The sequence below is a fragment of the Manis pentadactyla genome, chromosome 2 (assembly GCF_030020395.1).
Source record: "Manis pentadactyla isolate mManPen7 chromosome 2, mManPen7.hap1, whole genome shotgun sequence".
Lineage (NCBI taxonomy): Eukaryota > Metazoa > Chordata > Mammalia > Pholidota > Manidae > Manis > Manis pentadactyla.
In genome coordinates, this window is record NC_080020.1 from 108,224,567 (window position 1) to 108,247,323 (window position 22,757).

The 22,757-nt window shown below is 36.7% G+C and overlaps 1 protein-coding gene across 1 annotated transcript in view; it reads left to right on the forward strand.

Moving 5' to 3' along the window:
* Positions 1-22,757, forward strand: part of OXCT1 (3-oxoacid CoA-transferase 1) — a 151,507-nt gene that overhangs the window by 74,851 nt on the left and 53,899 nt on the right. The window contains exons 8-13 of the mRNA XM_036910883.2: positions 825-932; positions 2,156-2,270; positions 4,816-4,910; positions 6,485-6,533; positions 13,104-13,176; positions 13,755-13,830. Coding sequence (XP_036766778.2) covers positions 825-932; positions 2,156-2,270; positions 4,816-4,910; positions 6,485-6,533; positions 13,104-13,176; positions 13,755-13,830 — 516 coding nt within the window. The remainder of the gene's footprint in view (positions 1-824; positions 933-2,155; positions 2,271-4,815; positions 4,911-6,484; positions 6,534-13,103; positions 13,177-13,754; positions 13,831-22,757) is intronic.

The window sequence follows — 22,757 nt, forward strand, 5'->3', positions numbered from 1 at the left end:
ATTTTTTTCTTGGCATCAGAAAGGTAATTCTTTGACCCCAACAACATTGACCTTAATTTTTCTTGATTTTTGTTATTCTGATTTTTTTTTTAATGTTGTTGTAAAATATTTCTTCTGCCCTCTTTAAAAAATGAGTTCTAAAATAGCAGATTAACTTGGGGCATTTCATATTGCTATAAAATGCCCTTTTGCTCTGCGAATGACTTTAATTCTAACCACATTGAGTATTTCTAGTTATTAGCTTATATTTCCATTTTGAATTCCCATATTGAAATTAATAATCTGTCTTTAAGTAAAATCACTTCAGTGATTGCAGTTCTGTCACGATCCTATGAAGCTAATAACAGAAATAATTAAAAACTGTTACAAATAGCATTTGTATCTATATTTAAAAAGCTCTTCAATTGACCAAGCAGATGTTATTACAGATTTTTGTCTTTGATATGATAAATTTTGCATTAATTTTGAAAATCTGGGTTTAAAGGATGTGCTTTCAAGTTTTGCATAGTTGAGCTGCAATTTGTGAAAGTTCAAGCAGCTGTACTGACAAACCATTTGACAAATTTGTAACTGAGGCTGTTTTAGGCAACAACTAAGTTCTAGAGCTTTATGTTCTATATTTTATGTTCAGGCACATGTATTTGAATTCTTTTTTTGGTCTAGAAGTGAGAGAGAGAGTGTGTGGGGGAGGCATTTTTTTTTTTTTTTACATTGTATATTCAATCTACATTAAAGAGGCATATAGTTCACTTTTTGTGAAAATCAAAAAATGTTCAGCTGAAGCTCCCACTATTTAATTTAAATTTTTTTTCCTATATGCCTAGGTTGAAGAAATTGTGGATATTGGATCATTTGCCCCTGAAGACATCCATATTCCTAAGATATATGTACATCGCCTTATAAAGGGGGAAAAATATGAGAAAAGAATTGAGGTAATGGACTTAGTTCTTTGTCAGTTTTTATGGATCTGATTACCAGAGATATGTGACCTTGGGGCCATTCCAGAAGATAGGGAATTAGAGCTGAACAGGAAGTCCTGCTTTGGATCTTAGTCAGAGCTTATCATGTGTCCTCCTTGGGGGGGATATGATTGTATGTGTTAGTGTCCAGCCCAACAGTACCTTGTGTTCACAAAGTGTGTGTCACCAAGATCTCTCAGCTGTGTCTTCCAGGCTTCTGAATCTGTCCTAATTTATGATACATAGTTTTGGCTGGCTGCCCTGCAGGGTAGTGAAGGATACTTGGGCCTTTGGTGGCTTTACCCCTGTTGGTCTCTTGGTGTGTGATTGTTCAGCAACGTTTATTTATCTTAAAGTTGCTTCTCACTTTATAGAGTCTGGAAAGAATATCATATCCCATTAGTGTTGGGTTCTGGGCAATTGATGAGTATGAGATTGGGGCAAGGAGTGGTTACCAGAAGCATTGGAGGTATTCCAAGGCTCCTGAGAGCGTGCAGTAGGACCAGCTGAGCCAGAACGGCTACCCAGATTCAGAAGTATCTAGGGATCAGCAACAGAATAGACATGTAGTAGAAGATATCAGGGAATCAGAGATACCCTCTACCCTGTGGACATCAAACAGAAAGATATTCTGCAGTGTTAGAGGGCTAGGGAGAAAGGATGGGACATTCACAAATCTGGAAAGAATCTCCTGGCTGGTGTCTTCATGTTTGTGCAGTTGCTGCGTTGCTCTAGCAAAGCCAGAGTAGACTCTGGAGGTAGAAACAGGCGATTGGCGGCAGCACCTAATAGATGCATCTGGTGACCTGCAGATTCACTCCCAGGGCTGTTCCCTTCTGTTCTGGCTCTATTCCTCCACCTGAGGAGGATCCAGTCACCGGATTCTTAGAGTAGTAGTAGTAGCAGTCGGTGTGACAATAACAGGGATTTTTTGCTTCAAAGAGGCAGAGCACGTATATCTTTCTCTTCAAACAGATTTGACCTTTCACTTACTTTCTGAAGAATTATTTCTGTCATCAAATGTCATCTGTATTTATCTTTTCAAAAACTGTTATATTGTAGAGTTCCTTCATAATACTAATAGGAGAGAGTTAATTTTTTTTCTGGTAAAATTTTGTATTTCAGCAGTGATAAAATACAGGCATAAATAGAGGTATACCTCAATCATGAATAATTTATTTTTGTTTATTTTAAAGCGTTTATCAATCCGGAAAGAGGGGGATGTAAAAACCAAATCTGGTAAACCTGGAGATAATGTCAGGGAACGTATCATCAAGCGGGCAGCTCTCGAATTTGAGGACGGCATGTATGGTATCCTTTGTCTTTCTGGGGCTGGGCAAAGATGTGGCTCTTTGCTTTTTCCATATTCATCAGGCTACTTGGTCCCCTGCATAGTGATTCTTTCCTAACCCATTGTAACTTTTAAAGCAACTGGTCAGTTTTTATAAAGTGTGGCATGTAACCTAAAGATAACAAATATATGACATTGAAATTATAATCTGCCTTCTTTTGAAACAATATGTCAACCAAAATTTTCTTAGCTATTTTCTAATATATGATGGATTTCAGTACAGTTTGGTATTTGGCTAGCAGTTAAGAAAAGAGATTACCCAAGATGAGGATTTCAAATCTCAGAAGTACTAGTTATAACCAGTGCTATTTACTTTCTCTGTGTTCTGATATTTGCATCCTCATTAAAACACAATATCCAATTTCTTAACAACTCCTTGTTTCTCTTGACAAAGACCTTATGAGTGTACCCTTTTATGTCTAATGTTTTATAAGTATGTTCAGTGAATGACTAAAGTTCTGATTTAGATACTTTATTTAAAAAGAGGTGGGTAGAGATAATTAGTACAATTAATATTTGGATTTTGAATGTGTTTAAATAACAGTGAGTTTATTTGCTATTTTGCTAATTTTTGAGACATCAATTGTTGAACTATATAATACAAACAATATGTATAAATACTAATAGTGTACAATAAAATAAATGTTTGTTGAACTGGCAATACAGTAAAGCTGTACTTAAGAGACCTAGGACAGGAACAATGAGAAATGTGACAGGTTTCTTCATTCTGGGAGCTTCCCTAGTTCCTGAATATCATCTTTCAAACTGATACTGACTGGGAGAGCTCTTTTTCTACTTTCCTTTTACCTCCACCACTTCATTTTTCTTTGTTTTCCAGTTTATACCTTGTGTTATGGGGAGAATTCACATAGGGGAAGAGAATATAATGTAATCTGATAGTGCTTCTTCTAACTGCTATATCAGTAAGACACGAAGTCAAGCAAGTTAACTTAGGAGGTGAAACCTGGCCTCGGGTTTCTTCTTGCTCCAGTCTGTTGGCTTCCCATTGATATTTAAACACTGACTATATGATAGCACTAATTTTTGATGGTAATAGCTTATAGGTATACTTAATACACCGTTATGGTATTGCCTATGAGAAATACTTGCAAGTCAGTTCGTATGAAAGGTCTTTCCATATTACTTATTCTCCTTCAACCCAAAGTACATAGACTTTTTTCTCCCTGGCATTTGACCCACTAAGAAGTATTAGTAAAAAAACTAAGCAAAGTACAGAATATTACAAAAGAATTTAGATATAAAGCTTGTAATTTGAGTTGCCCTTACCTGAAAATACTTGCTCAGAATGAAGTCGATATCTCAGTATGTTCTGTGCCTTACTGCATAAAATGAAGTATATTAACAGTGCAGTAGATTGCGATACAATAAGGGGCGAACCAAGTAACTCTCATCATATAGCTTCATAGACTTACTGTAACTGACAAGCAGCGTCCTGGTTCATTGAGTCTTTGCACAATAGCCTTTGTAGTCTATAATATGGCAGTGTATATAAACTTTATATTTTTCTGGCCTTGATTCATAAAGGTCTCACTGTTATTAGAATCTCCTTAGGGTGCCATCATTCTTTGCGCTAATTCTGGCAAGGTCTCTAGTGTGCAGCGGTTGTGGACAGCATGGACAGCAGTTGCAGATCAGAGTACCTGTCAGCCTCCTTTGTGCTGAGAGGCAGGATTAAATTCACAATCTGCATGCATATCAGGACCCTCTTTTGGTAATTCAAGGAAGAAGGCCTTTGATGTCTTAGCTCAGCTATTTTTTATACTATTTCAGTTATATTCTCTGAAACTTAAACATCCCCCCCCTTCCTCTCTGTGTCTCAGAGAAGATTCAGTTACCAATGAATGTATCACAGTGAACCAAAGGAATCAGTGTACTCTTAAGTGGACATTTTGATATTATCAGTAAAGTTTTTTTAAATGCAAAAATAGCAGCTCTTTTTTAGAATATTAAATCATTTTTATTTTTAGTGTTTTGAATAGTAAAAATTACTTTTATTTATTTTTAATTTAAAGTTTTAATTGGCTTTCTTGAGCAATTCATGAGTTGGGCAGCATCCCATTTAGCAAGGAGAGAGATGTTCCCTGAAACTGCTTTTAAATAAAGGACAAGTCATGATTGATAATACATCAGTCATAATAAGTCATAATATATCAGTCCAAATTTGCTAAGCACATAAATGAAAATAAGATGTGTCTTACAATAAATATAATATCTTGGCTAGTCTTCTAAAGTCAACACTTTGATATCTTTATAGGAAAGCATATTAATGGTATTGAAAAGCTGTGATTAGAGATTTTCTTTTTTTTTTTTAATTACAGAAAAATGCCTAGAGGATGATGGGAGAATGCATTCATTCAGTGGTTACATTTGGAGCAAGTACTTTTAAAGAAGGCTTCTGTTCTTGTTTAGATTTGTAGTTGGAGAAGATTTATGGCACAGTCTGTCTACCTTTTCTACCCTGGACCTTAACATCTTTTTTACCAGCTAATTTAGGCATAGGAATCCCACTTCTGGCCAGCAACTTCATCAACCCAGATATCACTGTTCATCTGCAAAGTGAAAATGGAGTCCTGGGTTTGGTAAGACAGAAATTAAAGTCTTATTCTTTCAGTCTTGATGGAGAGCAAGATATTCTGTAATGTGAAGTCTTTTCTTAGCTGACAGTTCTTAGCTTAAAGTTCCCAATCTTATTTTTCTTATCATCATAAGGAAGTATTTAACTTTTCCCATAAAACAGTAGTAATTGTGAGCATGTAGTGTTGTATTTTGTGTAGTAGATAGTCGTTTCCTGAGTTTGTGAACTTTCTGACTGCTCCTTGTCTGTCAGTTTATCGGCTTCCATCTCTCCTCTTGTACCTGCATCAGGTAGCCTTCACAGATAGCCCTGTTTAGTTAGCTGTTTTTAACTTTTGTGTGGTTGGATAAGATAATGAAGGTCATTAATAATTCTACATTAAATAAGTCTATAAGGATCTGAATGAGAAACTGAAGAGTAAGATTTCTACTTCAGGATGGGGCCATTTTTTGACAACTGTTAATTTAAAATGTTCTTCTCCACTAATTTTCATTTTGAGGCCATATTGTTCAAAAGAGTAGAATTTTCTCTTCCTCAAGATTAATCTTCCAGATGACCTCAATACTCTTATAGAATTCAGCAATGCTTTTTATTCAGTATTTTAATTTAAGAAATACTTTTGTTTCCCAGATGACATTTTTTATTTAATTGTTAACTATAGCAGAGATTTATAGCTTGCCAATTTGTAATATTCCTAATCTTTTATTGTTTCTCAGTAGATCTTAATTGTTAATGCAATAAAAGTGTGCATATGTAAAATGTGTATCAGTATTTGAAATATAAATAACGATCATGAGCATGTAGTTGATACTGATTAAGGCAATAATTATGACCATTTTCAAAAACACAAGAGTGAAATGAATCTTGATAAAAGCAGATTCATATTGCAAAGACTCACATCTTTGAAGCACCTTCAGGGTTACATAGAGAGACTGATTGCCTAATTTTGAAGACAAAGGAAATAAGTTGATGTGAATTACCCATAGTCCATGTCTAAAGGAAAATTTACATAGGTCTAAAACATTAGTTGCCACTTGAGTTTACATAAAGGATTAATTTTTGGTCCCTCTTTTTGAAAGTACATTAAAATTTCACAGCCAGTACTTCCTCATTCTTGGCTTTATTTTATGCATTTTTTTCTTTTTCCTTTTTCCATTTCCTCTCTTTTTATTTGATATATGTTATGTTATGAAACAATCAAGCCAAATCAGGCAACCATTTGGTTTGTATTCATTGATACTACCAGGGAGATTTATGAGTAATGGCTGCATAATAGGTACTAAATGATTACTTTTTAATTTACTGACCTATATTTCTGATAGCTTAACATTTCTTTCAAACTCAGGTAATTTTTAGAAATGTTTTATTTATCCTATCACAGTTATTAGGGTGAGAAGGCTAATCAGTGAGAAATTGCCATATACACATCAGAATTAATTTTTAAAAGTTCACCTCCAGGCTTTTGATGATACTTTCATAGGGCTTTTAGAGAAGTTATTTAAATTATAGTTCTTTATTATAGTATATGATTCTGTGAGAAGCTTCTTTTACTAATTGAATATGTGCTTTATTTGACAGGGTCCATATCCATTACAAAATGAAGTGGATGCAGATCTAATTAATGCAGGTAACTCACTCATTACAGGTTTTTCCAGCATTTCCTTTGCTATTAATTTAGTTCTATGCTGAATAATAGTAAGGAGTTGGGCTTGAGTTTTTTGTCTCTTTCGGAAAGTGCTATGCTGTATTTTCCATTGAGGAAAGAAAATAAGACTTTTTAGGTCCCACTTTGCTTGGCTTGCTTGTCAGAGCTCTCTCCTTATTTAGGGCAGACTTAAGATCAAGGAGAAATTATATATGATGACAAGAGCTCTGATGGGTTCATCAGTCAGGGTGCTGGCTATGCATAGAGAGCACTCTCAAATGGGGTAATGAGAAGTAAAGGAAGGAACATGTTACAAGACTGTGAATGGGATTATAGGAAACCAGGAAAGAATGGTGAAGCACTACAGGGAGTTATTATCACCCTGAGCTTAAAGGGTCAGCTCTGGGAGAAGGCCACCTAACAGAAACTATTTCCCTTGGTAGAGAAACATAGCCATCTTCCAGAAACCTGGGTGAGTGTGAGGGGTAGGGGCCTCCTGTTCTGGGTCTCCTGCTTGTACCTCCCATTGGCCAGTCCCAAATTGAAATAAGTCGGCTTTCTCATGATGAGAAGGATGGGGAATGGACCCATAGTGGTGAAGAGAAAAGATACCCTGGGGTTTTTATTCTGGGTGATACTGCCCTATGGTTGTAATCAGAGCAGGTGAACATCCTTCAGAGTTTCAGGGGCAGGTACTCTGCCACTAAGTATGACCCAGGGATGTGAGTAATACATACAATCTCTTCTCCTTTGTTCCACATTGATATGCTTTGCCTTTTATTATTAGCTTTTTATTTGACTGAGACATAGAGTCACATATAGAGACAGCCTAGAGGAGGACAAACAGACCAGACCTTTTGGCCATTGCCACTGCCCAGGCTTGAAGCAACACTGGCTCCATGTTGGGGCTGAAGATTATCCTTAGAATGGGGCTTCCCATAAGAAGCTGATTTTTATATTACAGCATGATTTTCTTTACCCTTCCTTTACTCCTATTCACTCAACCCCTGGAAAAGTATTATTCTTACTTCACATTTAAAAATAGTACATGCAAATCTCAAAAGAAGCAATATGAGCTGAACATAAAGGTCAGCTGCCAAGTAGAATTGATGTTTGATACTTAGAATTTTTGGAAGCAAAACAGCTTCTGGTTGAATAGTTGAATTAGTTAACACAACTCAACTCTGAAAGGCCCACTGTGATAAAGCAATGACATTTAACCAAGGCTATAATTTAATTGTACTGTACCCTTTAGCAGTAGCTCATTGATCTGTGAAAATATTTGCCGCTTGGTTCAATTAATTTATGATGTTAGTGAGGTATTTGCAAAATGAATAGCTCCATTTTCCAAATTTCAAGCTTGGGTTTATAAAACCTACTTTCCTTGGAAAAGGAGTTAATCTTTTCAATGACACTTTTGGACAGTAGGCGTTTCTGATTCCATTGAGCTTAAAAGTAGCTCAATCCTAATGAAGCCATCAGTTTTATATTTCAGCTTCTGAAATACCATGTCTAATCTTAAACTGCTTTGTAAAGCAAGAATTCACTGCTTTTGGGAAGCCAAGCTGCAAATCTGTTTAATAACATTCTAACTCTTATCAGAATCCTCTTTGGGGTTTATGATGCTTTTGATTTTGATGCTGTCTAAATTATGGAGGAAACAGTTTGAGCTAGAGAATCCAGACACAAATTGGTGGTTTCCTCAATTCCCCAAACTTGGAAATTACCTGGAAGTTCAGGCCATTGTTTGTGTTATTTTGGAAGGATTTTTATAGAAATCCCTTGGAATGAATACAAAGAATTGTTTCTAGATATAATTAGTATACTAAAATTTTAAAATAATAATACAACTATTTCTAAAGCTCCTTTTTCTAAATAATCTCCCATGGTTATTTAAAAATGAATTACCACCTGTATAGCTCTAGTTTACAATATACTTTTTTGCAGTGTACACATTGTGTATTTTCACAGTGGGTATTATCCCATTTGAACTATAATTAAAAACTTGTTACACAAATTTGGAAACAAAGGCCCAGAAAGTAAAGTGATGTGCTCAAGATCGCATTGCTGGGGACTGGATTCACACACAGTCTCCTATTCCTAGTCTCTAGCCTTTTTCTTTACACAACTGAGTTACAGCCACTGATAACCTGAGTTTTACAGATATTTCAGGGGTCCTGTGAAGACTTGCAATATCCCAATGCAATTGTGAAATTTCTAGTAAGTCTCATGTTTTAGCTTTCATATTAATGTACATTTTGCATTCTTCTCTATTTCTTAATATTGTTTTCTCATTTTAATATACAAATGTTTTTTAAAGACTTAACCTCTGATTAAAACTGCTTTAGAAAGAACCACCATTGTAATCTCATGGCCTATAAATATCCCTGACCCCTGTCATGTGCCTCTAGAGCAGTGGTTCTCAGTGGGCAAGGGGGGGTGATTTTACTCCCTTGGGGACATTTCACAATGTCTGAAGACATTTTCGATGGCCAGTGTTATTGGCATCTAGTGGGTAGAGGCCAGTAAATATACTACAATAACCAGAACAATCCCTCTCAAAGAGTTCTCCAGACCCAAATGTCAGTAGTGTCTGCTCTAGAAGTCAATGTGCCATATTTGAAGAATCACAGGCCTGCAGACTAAAGTACAAATAGTACAGCATTCAAGATCCATCTAATAGCTGCAGTTGACCTTTCCAGCTTTATCTTTCACTGCACCATTTAAGGACTCCTGTGTCCACCAGTACTGGGCAGCTGGGTCTGTTCTGATCATGATTCATGCTTTCCTTCCTCCATGCCTTTGCTCTGCCTGTGCCCTTCACCAGATTTTTGTTCTGTCCCCTTTCTTTTTCATCCCCATCTTCCTAATAGTAACTTCCTGTTGGAATGCATTACCTGTCTTTCAAGCCCCAGTTCATTTGTGTTCTCCAGACCCTTCTGTAGCTCAGGGATGTCCCTCCTTTGAACCCACAGCACATCTAGGGTCTCTCAGAAACATGCCACATTTTGCCTTGGAATTATTTGTATATATTCCTCTCGCGCTGGATAGTGTATTCCTTTTGCTTAGGGCAGTGGTTCTTGAAGTGTGGTTAGATCTACAGTGTTAGCATCACTATCAAGGTCTTGTTAGAAATGGAAATTCTCAGGCCCCACCACATGCTTACAGAATTACAAACTCTGGGAGTTAAGCTCAGCAATCTGCCTTTCTGTAGACCTTCCATGTGATTCAGATGGTTGTTAAAGTTTGAGAACCATTAGTTTAGGACATCTTGAACACTATTTAAGGCACATAGCAGACATTTGTTTGATAATCAAGTGAATGGCATGTTAAATCATGAGCGAAAGGACTCTGTAACTATAAAATTGAATAATTTTATTGCCCAAATATTTTGAAGGGATCTAGATGTACAGAGAAAAATTAGAGGACAGAGAAATCAATCAGAAATAGCTAAATAAGAAAGCTCTTTAAGATATTAATTGTATTATTGATTACAGTTATTTCTTGACCAAATTTGGACTTTGTATTTGAAAACCATGGATTCACCTTTAGGATATTTATTTTTGTTTAGATACTGGATGTTTAAAAATACTGAAAATTAACTTTGCTTCCAAAGAATTTAGTTTACAAGATGCCAGAATGTATGAGCAGGTGCCTAACAGTCTTTCCTTCCTGAGAGTTGTTTTGTGGGCTCCTTATTAAATTCTGCTCCATAAATCACACGGGGAGAGCCAAAGCTCTCCTCCCTGATCTCCAAATTTCCTGTAAAGTGGTAAATAATGCCTTCTGTGTGCTATCAACCCACGGACATTGGCCTTTGGAAATCATTGTGATTTAGCACAGAGAAAACAAAGAGTTGAGATTTTCAGGTTTCACTGCTTTTGTGTCCTACAAACTCATCCTTTTTGCCTCTCCACACAGAAGAGTGATGGCATTGTGTCTTTTTATAAGTAGGTATGGAGTAGGAATAATACCCTTGACAATAACAACAGCTAATTTTATGGAGCCCTTTCTCTGTGCCAGTGTCTTGCCAATGGGTTTCAGCCCTGGGCAAGTTCACCATGGATTCAGTGAGACTGACGAATGACAATGGAACATTCTTGGGGTAAAGGGGTTTATTACCCAGCTTGTTCTCCCGCTGATAGGTTGAGCACTAGAATTACAATTACGTTTGCATCCAACAGTCTGCAGGTCTGTAATCCTTGTCTCTGACTCCACCCAGATATTGACTCAGTCAATAATAGCTTATTGCCTACAGGGTGGAAGCAGTAGCCTAGCAACAGGCCAGTTACATCATCAAATAGTTTAGGTTCAGGGGAGAATCCTGGCCATAGGAACTTCAGTTTTCCCCACAGCCAGATACTTGAATGAGGACTTTACATGCATTATTTCATTTAATCTTCCAACTCTTATATGCTGTCTGAAAGCCCCAACTAACATGTAAAAGTGTTTTCTAAAACTTTTCAGATTTATGGGACTTTGAAAGATGTGAAAGTGTTCCTTTGTTTGGAATCAAACTCCTTTGGGAAATAAATATTTCAGCATGATATAAAGAGTCTATACTTGAGCTTGAAATGGGGGGAGGGGAACTATGATGGAGAAGTTGGCTTTCAGGCAAGACTTGAGAAGCTGAGGGTACAGCCGTCTTGCAGAACTGGAAATGTTCAGACCACTCTGGTCTTGTTATCATCCAGGAGATTTTCTGTATTCTAATCTTGGAATCACAACTTTTTTTACTCTTCTTTTTGTCTGCTCTATTATACTGGGGTAATGCATGGGTGTTCTCATACAGTTGACTGATGTTTTGCACTTTTCTGGCTGAGGTCAGACACATCTCCTGGGCACTTGAACCTTCTGAACAGACAGGAAGTAGATCACAAGAAGAAAGCAGGTTAGATAGGAGTCAGGTGATACTGATTGTGTGGGGACTGGATGACCTTGAAGATCTTTTTCTAGTTCTGAACTTTTATTGTGAGAGGTAGGTTTGGGGTTCTCTTGGAAGTTAACATTAAATACATTGGCCCAGTATTAGGATGTTTTTTTTGGATCTCATCAAAGTCATTTGGTTTTAATAGAAATTTACAGGAGTGAGAGAGGAAAGATGCTGCAGAGAGAGGGAGATCGGAAGAAGAGATTCAGGCCTAATGACGTTAAAAATTAGGTAGGACCTCTTTTTCTAGATTCTTTGTTGATTTTAAGAAATATCTGAGGAGCATCTTGTCTTGCCAGTGGGTTTCAGCCCCAGGCAAGTTCACTATGGATTCAGTGAGACTGAGGAATGACAATGGAACGTTCTTGGGATGAAAGGGTTTCTTACCTGGCTTGTTCTCCCACCTATAGGTCGAGCACTAGAATTACGTCTGCATCCAGTGGTCTGCAGGTTTGTAGTCCTCCTCCATCTCTGCCTTCCCCCAGAGTAGTGGGCAGAGCTCTTTATATATTGACTCAGTCAATAAGAGCCTATTGCCTACTGGGCGGAAGGCAGTAACCTAGCAGCAGGCCAGTTACATCATCAAGTAGTTTAGGTTCAGGTGAGGATCCTGGCCTCAGGGACCTTCACTTTATCTACAATCTCTTGTGTCAGTCCCTTCAGTATTGCATTTCTTCATGTTTATTTCACAGTCTGTTTGCTCCAGTGACTTGCAGTAGCATTGGATTCTGACAGGACATACCAAGAGTGCCTTTCCTTGTCACTGCCATTAGCATTCAGCAGTGGCTTGTAGTGGGAGTGAAGCTAGTGGGAGGTGGGAATGTGTATAGGCAATAGGGGAATGCACTGTAGAGATTTTCAGAGCACTAGTGTCTTGCCAGCCCCGGGTTTCAGCCCCGGGCAAGTTCGCTATGGATTCGATGTGACCAAAGAAACTGACAGCAAAATGCTCTTTGGGGTAAAAGGGTTATACCCAACTTTATTTCCAGGTGGCAGATCAGTCACTAGAATCCCATTCACTCAGAGTGAGTCTGTATGCAGCAAGCCAGTCTCTGCCTCTGGGCCCCTCTGTCCACACAGCTGTCCTCTGGGGTTCTCTGCACAGCTGTACCACACAGCCATCCTCTGGGCCTCCCTGCACACTCGTCCCACACAGCCATCCTCTGGGTCTGTCCTCAGTGCTGCCACCACTCCAGCCTTTGCTCTGCTCTCCTGCAGCTTTGCAGCCCTGCCACTGTGTCGTGCCCAGAGCACTGGGTGGAACTCTTTATATAGAGTCAACAGCCATGTATTGCCCACATGTGTGCAGTGAGCTAGTCATCTAGGGCCAGGTGAGAATCCTGGCCCCAGGAACTCTCATTTTATCCACAGCTAGTAAAGTTAAAAGTTGCTCTGCTTGTTATTATCACCATGCAAGAACAAATCTGAACCATGTTAATGACAAAATGCTCCTCTTCATAGGGTGGATGGTTCACACAGTGTCCCCTGCACCCTTATTGCCACTGCATTTTGGTTAAGGAAGTCTTAGTTCTTTAGGAAACAGAGGAGGTACAGGTCACTCTCACAAATCTAAAAGACTTCTCTTTCCTGTTTTTGCTTCTTTCTTGTGTGTGTGTGTTTAGGCAAGGAAACGGTTACTGTTCTTCCAGGAGCCTCTTATTTCTCCAGTGATGAATCATTTGCGATGATTAGAGGGTATGTAATAACGGAGCCCCTTGTGTTTCACATGGTGTGGAATGAGCTGAGTCATCCCCTGAGTGTGCTGGCAAGACTGAAACAGCCGCATCTCCCAACCAGCAAATGGTCATGGGCTTGCTTGGCTGCCCCAAGACACAAAGTTACTCACATTGAATGTTGGGAATTGGAACATGCAGCCCACTATTAGTAAAATAACCCCTCCCCCTGCATGAATGTGTATCTGTGTGTCAACTCTCCTGAAGTAAACATTAAGTTCTTTTTGAGGATGCTGTGTTTTCATTCTCTAGCTAGTGTTTGCCTTCAAGTCCAGCCATATTCTTCCTTACTGAAGGAAACAAACTCACTGTGTACACCTGTTCTTAATTTGTTTTTGGAGACAATGTAGGCTGTAATTTTTCTAAAGAACTCTTAATGGTTCTACATCAGCTTGAGCTGACCTATTTGGAAATCAGGTGTCGGGTGGAGGAAAGCAAATATGTTTTGTTGGATATAGAATTACTTAATTGCTGGCAATTTCAAGCAAATGGAACATAAACCTTGTAAAGTTTGCTTTGTATCTCCTTTTTCTTTCTCAGGGGCCATGTCAATCTAACAATGCTAGGAGCAATGCAGGTTTCCAAATATGGTGATCTGGCTAACTGGATGATACCTGTAAGTAGATATTTTTTTCTGCTGAATTATGCTTGGCTCAGAATAATTAGTTTTGAAATATTAAGAATTTTATCAAATGCCATGAGAGCACAACATAATTATTAAAAAATAAATATTTTAATGTGGGTTCATTTCAGTCAAATTTTAAAACAACTACTGAGAAGTACTCAGCTTTGCCAATTTACAATGTAGTTGGGACTAAAAATAGTCAAGGTCAGGGCAAAAGCATAATTTTCCATAAAGGAACAGAGAATTGCAAAAGATTTTAAAAATGGGCTAATTATACTCTGATAAAAGTAAGAAATACAAATACTTATCATAACTGTTTTTAATAACTAGAAAGAACAATTAACAAGTTCATTGATTTTATTTTAATTGTTATTTTCTTATTCACGGTGATTAAAATCCTCTCTTGATTGGTCATTTGACCCCATAAGTAATCAATCACATTGTCTTCTATTATGGCATACAAAACTTGTGATGTTTAAACATGCTTGTAAAATGCCCCCAGTTTTTATTTACTAATGATGTAAATCATTAGGTCAGTCAGGTCAAATTATTTCAATCAAGGAAGAAACCTCTTAGAATTAGCTTTGTAAAAAGAGTGGCAATCAGTTAATTTGTGAGTGTGATTTGCTGTATTCTGGTTTGTTGCTCTCTGATCCACGCATGGAAACAATAACGAGTGCATGTCTATGATCATGAGTTCATTTTGGCTGGTAGCTCCGGTTACTCTTTGTATGTGGGAGTTTAAGGATTTGTGTGTATTTCTAGGTAGCATCAGTTGAAAGGATTTTGTTTAAATAACTGAAGCTGGTGTTCTATGATTTGAGAGTTTTTTTTTTTAATCTAAGTTATCTCTTAGGTTTTTCTCCAATTTTTGAAATATATTTTAAAATTTGAATAATTATTAAAGCCCTAGTTCTCAAACTTGGTTCCATATTGGAATCACCTGAGAGTTTTAAAAAGTACTGATGCCCAGGTCCCACCAGAGTTTACAATTTTATTACTCTGGGATATTGCCTGGGCACTGGGCATTTTAAAAGCACCATGGTGATTACAATATGGAACCAAGTTTGAGAACCCGTGTACTAAAGAATGATCACAAGTCATATTAAAAATGAAGGGAAAAGTATCATTGATCCAGTAATACTAAGAACCCTTAGCAAATTAAGGATTATGTGGGGAAGTTGGGGTTTCTATGGGCAGGATCCTCACTGAACTTAAACTACTTGATGATGTAACTGGTCTGTTGCTAGGCTACTGCTTCCACACCTGTAGGCAACAAGCTATTATTGCACTATATAGAGAGCATGGCCCAGTGCTCTGGGTGGAGGCAGAGATGCCAGTACTCAGCCTACCACCAGGAGAGCAAGCCGGGTAATAAACCCTTTTACCCCAAGAACGTTCTACTGTCGTTTCTTTGGTCACACTGAATCCATAGCGAAATTGTCTGGGGCTAAAATCCACTGGCAAGACAGATTATGTTGTCATTTAGTTTAAAAATGTTTATCATTGCACATTAGCCATAATTATAATAGTTGGCAGGTTTTAGAGGCTTCATAGAAATCAGGGAGCATCTCCTAAGCATTGTACAATGAGTCAGCTAGACGGTTTATGGAAATCCTTGTATGTGTAGGAAATCAGAATGTATTTCTATGTTTCAATTTTCATAAAACGCTATCTGGGGTAGTAGAAGGAGCATCCAGGAAAGCAAGCCCTGGATTTTAGCCATGACTGACAGTGATTAAGTTGTAACCTTAAACATGCCACTTAAGCTCTTTTTCTGTAAAATGAGGATTTGAGACTAGGTAATTTCAGGGGTTCTGACTGGCTCTCATTGTTTAGTGTTTAAGAGCAAGGGCTCTCTAGTGAGACAGGCCTGGATTGGAATCCAGTATTTGTCACTTGCTAGCAGTGTAACTTGACGCAGTTGTCTCCTTTTCTTTATTTATAAAATGGTTATGATATACTACTTCTTACTTTGTAGGACTGTATAAAGGAATAAATGATACAGTGCAAAGTACATATCATAGAGCTTGACACATAGTACATACTAAATATTGGTATTTGATAAGAAGGAGAAAAGTTGGGGATACTTGATAGAGAAGGAAATAGAATTGGTTGCTGTGAACAGAAACAACAGAGTTTTAAATATGTCTGTTTCTCTGGACTATTAAAGAATTTTGAAATCAGTTTGCATGGTGATCCTCGCTATGGAGCAGAAATATGTTCAACACATTTTTTGTCTTAAGAGAACTTTAAGGCATCTTTAAGAAGTCAGTATACAGTTTGTTCATGTTATGGTTTAGCTTGCAATGAGGCTAGAAGCTCTCAGAGTATAACTGTATTGTAGGTGTCATTTTTAAGAAAGTTTTCTAACATGTATCACATTTTTATATTCCCTGTTGAAAATCCTGTGAATGATTGAAACATCGGTGTTCATTACTTTATCATTTTCTTAATACTGTTTGGAGCTCATGGAGTCCAAAGGATTGGACTTTGTGGGGCAGCAAGGGGGATTAGTTCTAAAAATATTAAGCAAAAAAATGTTTTCGTGTCTGGTGCTTCGTTTTTAGTAATAGAACTTGATAATGTCATTTCTGATGAGGATTCCTTCATGGATTCTTTATATATGATGCACAGTATATGTTTTTATTCTTTTGGTTGCAGGATAACTTTAGAGTCAAGACCATGAGCTTTAGTTTGGAAGAGATCTGAATTGAACTTCAGTTCTACCCCTTATAAATTGTACAATATGGAGTATATGTTTTTGTTAGGTTTAAGTGAGAAGAAAACAAAAAGTGAACACTAAAAACATTCCATAAAATAGTGGCCATTATTTTTATCTTCTTCAGTGCTCTATTGCTTAACATTAAGGAGGGACTATTTGCCTTAAAATATACTAGAGTAAGCAAGACTGTGTTTTACAGTAACTAGTACAACCTGCTTATCCTAAGTTTATATTCAAGTATCAAAACTTGAACCGTTTGAGACACATTTCTTGCTCTTGTTGATTATGGATAAGGTACAGCCTCGTCTCCTTGTATAATTTCAGTTAGCAGTCTATTTCTATTTGTCCCAAAGGTTTATGTTGATTAATAAAATTTAGATATATCTTTATTGAAAGATCTGTCAGTAAAGAATCTGAAAAGTTCAGGTTTATATAATTTTTCATTTACTTTTATCTTTTTACAGAGTTTAATAATCTTTTGATGGTTGTAAAACCTTGAGTTTCTCTGCATTGTGGCATCCCCATCAGTCATTACAATGTCAGAGTATAATAGACATTAAGCTTTTAGGCAGGCAAGTAGCATGGATGCTATTTATTTATACTTTAATAGCTTCTTACTATGCAATGTGGATCTCATGTACACAGTTTTTTAAGAATCCTTCCCTGACAAAAATCACTTGAACATAATAAGCCCAAGTAGTTTTTTTCTGTATGTCTCTCTGGGCAAGGGAAACAAAAACAAAAACAAGTGGGATTACATCAAACTAAAAAGCTTCTGAACAGCACTAAACACCATTAACAAAACAAAAAGGCAACAACCTATAATATGGGAGAATATATTCCTAAATGATGTATCTGGTAAGAGTTTAATATCCAAATATGTAAAAAACTCACAGGATTCAACCCAAAAGAACCCCAGATAACCCAGTTAAAAAATGGGCAGAGGACCTGAATAGACATTTTCCTAAGAAAACATACACATGGCCAACAGGCACATGAAAAGGTGCTCCACATCACTAATCACTAGGGAAATGCAAATCCAAACCACAATGAGATTATCTCACACCAATCAGAATGGCCATTATCCAAAAGGCAAGAAATAACAAGTGTTGGCAAGGATGTTGAGAAAAGGGAAGTCTCCTACACTGTTCGTGGGAATGTAAATAGGTGCAGCCACTGTAGAAAGCAGTATGGAGGTTCCTCAAAAACTAGAAATACTATGTGACCCAATAATTCCCCTTCTAGGAATTTACCCAAAGAAAACAAAATCCCTGATTTGAAAAAAACACATGGAGCCTTCTGTTTATTGTTGCATTATTTACAATAGCCAAGATAAGAAAGCAACCGCACGGTGTCCTTCAGTAGATGAATGGATAAAGAAGATTTGGTATTTGCATATACAGTGGAATATTATTCAGCCATAAAAAGTAAATCCTGCCATTTGCAACAACATGGATGGACATAGGGGATATTATGCTAAGTAAAATAAGCCAGGTAGAGGAAGACAAATAAAATGCAACTTCACATATATGAAATATAAAAACAAAACAAAACAAACAAAGTAGCAGTAAACTCATAGACACTGATAAGTGACTGGTGGTTACCATGGAGAAGGAGTTGGGGTAGGTGGGTGAAATAGGTGAAGTGGATAAAGGGGCACAAAATCTTAATATAAATTAGTTGAGTACAGCATAGAGAATGTAGTCAATAGTAATGTACTTTTTGTGTTGACAGATAGTAACTATGCTAGTTGGGATGAGCATTTTATAATTAGTTAACTGTCAAATCACTATGTTGTATACTTGAAACCAAGTATATTGAATACCAACTATACTTCAATAAACAATATCTTTTAAAAAGTACAGCAGAGGGAATATAGTAAAAAAAAAAAAAACTGCCCTGACCATCTGAAGAGAAAAAATTTGACAAAATCATAGTTGGTTCCTTCAAGTTCCCTGATTGTGGTGAAGATGATAAAACCCTAGGCCAGCTATGAAAATGTGGAAAGAGATGCAGTCAGTTAAATCTACATTCAGAACTGCTGTGACTTTCCTAATGCCTAATTTTGGAAAAGAGCTGCCATAGATTGACTTGGGGAAGCAGGTGTGTATGGTCAGATGTGGGAGCTGGTTACTGAAAGATGCAGTAGTGGCCCGCTGAACAGGGCTGCTGAATATGAACGATGTGACAGCCAGGGCCTGTTCCTTTTATGCAGGGAGAATTGAAATGATGGATTTTTAAGGCAAAGAAATATAGGATATTTTGGTGTTTGTTTTTCCCTCACATTTTTCATTTCCTTGTGCATTTAAAAGAATAAATGGTAATTAATGTCATACTTATGTATGCTTCATGTAAGGGCACATACAGTTGATTTGGTCTTCTGCATATGATGTCTGTATTAAATAAGCTAACTCTCTTATCTTTCTAGTTGTACAACTTTGGGGTTTGTGTTCAAGATTTAATCTAGTGGTTTAGTTGTATCATTTGTAGTTCAAATAGTAAGTCAATAGATACAGATATAGAAATACAAACATTACAATATAAAGATAAAAACATACAGAAGTAGATATGATTTTAATGTATTGATGTCTTGTTCATCTGGTCCAAAGGCTGATGAAACTAAACCATGAGTAAAAAGTTAAAAAGACAAGTAGAAAATACTTACATAATGGTATAATGCTCTTAAAACTATTCAGTAATGCTTTTAACATACCAGTGTAATGTAGTGGCAAGTGTACCAAACTTTGGAGTTGGATAGACCTGTCTTTAAATACTAGTTCTGTCACTTACGGTGCTGTGACAAATCATTTCATCTTAAGACGTTCATTTATAGTGATAATATTTAACTCAATACTTGTTCTGGGTATTACATTAGTTCATCCAGTCAACAAATACTTAGGACACATGTGTTAAGGACCATGCATTGTTTTAGCCCTTTGAAAATGTTGCAGTTAAGAAAACAGGTGAAACTCTGCATTTATGGAACTGATACTCTAGCAGGGATCAGCAAAAATGGCCTGTTTGCCAAATCTGATCCACTGCCTGTTTTTATAAATAAAGTTTTATTGTAACACAGCTATATCCATTCATTTATGTATTATCTATAACTGCGTTTGTGCTGCAACAGCAGAATTGGGTAGTTGCAACATTAACTGTATGGCCTGCAAAGCCTAAAATATTTAGCTCTTTACAGAAAAGTTTGCTAACTCCTGCCTTAGATCGTTGATTTGAAACCTTTCCTTTAACATAAGCTTGTAATGCTGTAAATTTCTAAGCACATTAAGGACATCCCATAGATTTTCATGCGTCTTCATTTTATTCTCTTCAAATATTTTCTAATCTCCTTTGTAATTTATTAATGACTGCTTATTTAGAAGTATGTCATTTAATTTCCAAATATTTGGTGATTTTTCACAGAACTTTGTACTAATTTCTAGTTTAATTTTATAGAGGTCAGAGAACATACTTCATATGGATTCCATCCTTTTATTTGAGATTTATTTATGGCCCAGAATATAGTATATCTTAGTGACTATTCCACTTGCACTGTAAAAGAATGTGTATTTGCTTTTTTTGGGTAAAGTATACTATAACTGTTATGTCATCAAGTAGGATGTTAGTAACCAAGTCTTCTTTGTCCTTCTATCAATTACTGAGAGAGAAATAATGAAATATTCAGCTATAATTGTTCATTTGTCTATTTTTCCTTTCAGTTGTATCACTTTTTGCTTCATATATTTCAGAGCTCCATTACTAGTTATATTAGTACATATCTAAGATTTGTTCTTTAATGAATTGAGCTCTTTTTCATTATATTCCTCTTTATCTCTGATAATGTTCCTTATTCTCAAGTCTTTCTGATATTAATAAAGTCACTCTTTTTTTTTCCCATTCTTCTGCCTGCAGCCTATCAGCATCTTTATTTTTTTTTAAAGTATCATTGATGTATAGTTTTATGATAGTTTCACATTTAACAACACTGTGATTTCAACATTCACCCCTATTATCTAGTCCTCCCCTGCTCTACTGTGGTCACTATCTATCAGTGTAATAAGATGCTATGGAGTCATTACTTGTGTTCTCCATGTATGAGCATCTCTATATAAGTGACTTTTGTAGTTGATATATAGTTAGGTCTTGCTCTTTTTGTGAGTCTTACAATCTCTGACTGTTAATTTAGGGATTTAGATCATTTACATTTAATGTAATCATTAACGTTATTGGGTTAAACATCTGTCAACATGTTTTTTTCCCATTTGTCATTTTTCTTCTCATTTCTCTGCTTTCTTTTGGATAAGTATTTTTTATGATTCCATTTTATTTTCATGATTGACTTGTTTTTTTTGTTTAGTGGTTCCTCTAAGGTTTGTAATACACATCTATATCACAGTCTATTTCAAGTAATATTATATGAAATTACATATAATGTAAGAACCATACAACTGTAAACTTCAATTCCCTGCCCTTATCCTGTTTGCTATTATTGGTTATACATTTTATTCTGTATGTATTTTAAATCCCATGATACTTTGTTATTATTTTTGCTCTGAATAGTCAACTCTTTTAATAATGTTTTAAATGAGAAAAAAGTGTTATATTTTGTATATTTTTCCAACATGTTTTCTCTTTCCTACACTTTCCCTTTACATTGATCCAGATTGCCATCTGTCATTTTCCTTCTGCTTGAAGGATATCCTTTGATGTTTCTTGTTTTACAGATGTCACCAGGTTAATTCCTTCATATTTGATTTTAAGCTTTTTTCAGATTAGTTGGAAGCAGCCTTTAGTTTCAGTCTGCTGAACTACTAATTACCACTACTAAGGCAATTTCCTTTTGCAGATTCTACCTGATGCTGCATGTATTATGAGGCCTTTTCCCTCTGGCCAGTAGGAATGTGAATTGTCCCCAGACCTGTGTGAGTTCTGGGCATTTTTTTGCCTAATATTTAGTAGTGGTTCTCTCCCAGGCCTTGGATAATTGCCTCTCATATATATGTACCAAAGACTTGAGGTGAGCCTTTTGCAAATTTCAGCTCTCTCCCTCTGTGTATCAGCCTCCTCTTTAGTGTTTTAAGATCTCAAGTCAAATCGTGGTTGACTTGGTCTCTTTGAACCTAACAAGATGGCGCGGTTCCACCTGGATTCCCCTCCCTGTAGGCTACAAATGCTCCAGGCAGTAGGCTGGGGCAATTGTGTGCTCACCTCATTGGCTTCCTTCTTTCAGAGATCCCAGTCCTGAGCTGCCTGTTGTCTAATGTCTGAAAGCTACTTTTGCCTATGTTTGTTGACTTTTCTAATTGTTTAATACCATTAATAGTATTTTTGAACTTGTGTCTTTATATATTTCTTGGGTGATTTTCTTAGTATAAATCCCTAGTAGTAGAATATCTTGGTCAGTTTTTAGGGGTTTTGATACATATTGAATTACTATCTAGAAAAATTACCCCAATTCACACTAATACTGTTTTTCATTCTATTACCAGCATTGGTATTGGCTTTTTTTGTATTTTGCATCTCTTTAAAAACAGTCTGGGATTGTTTGAAGTGCAGGCAGTACTCTACTCTTCTGGAGGGGCACTTAATCCTCTTCTCTTTGGTTCTGAAGGTCTTCGTTTTGGCTTTTAGCAGTTATTAACTCTTATCAAATGTCACTCCAGTGCTGGTGTCTTTGGTCATTTTAAAGGACAGCATGGAGGTGACTATTCTCTGTGTTAGTGAATGTGTCTTAAGAGACCAGCTATAAAAAGTGTGTGTGTGTATTTTCTGTATGTTGAACAAGCTCTGCATGTGGGATAAAATCAAAACAGCTATTTTTATCTCCTGTGGTGCCTCTAACATTAGTTGGGGAAGCTTTCCCTCTATGTGACATTTTAACTTATTTTCAGATAATAAACTTAATTGCATCACTTTAATTCACAAGCTCAATCTTCATTCAGAAATTAAAGGGCCCAATCTGAAATAGTGAGTGAGCAATGCTTCAGTATGCTTTGGAAAATAGCAATGCATCTCCTGCCACTACTGCTCCCCAGCTACAGATAGGGCAGGCCACCCATATTTGGGAAAGGTGTTGTGGTATTCTGCTTTTTTTCTTCACTCACTTCCTCCCCCGATTCACTGTATGACTGCCAGAAGAGTCAAAATTCAGGATAACAGGAAGGTAAGGAAATACGGCAGGTAAGTTCTTACATGGCTG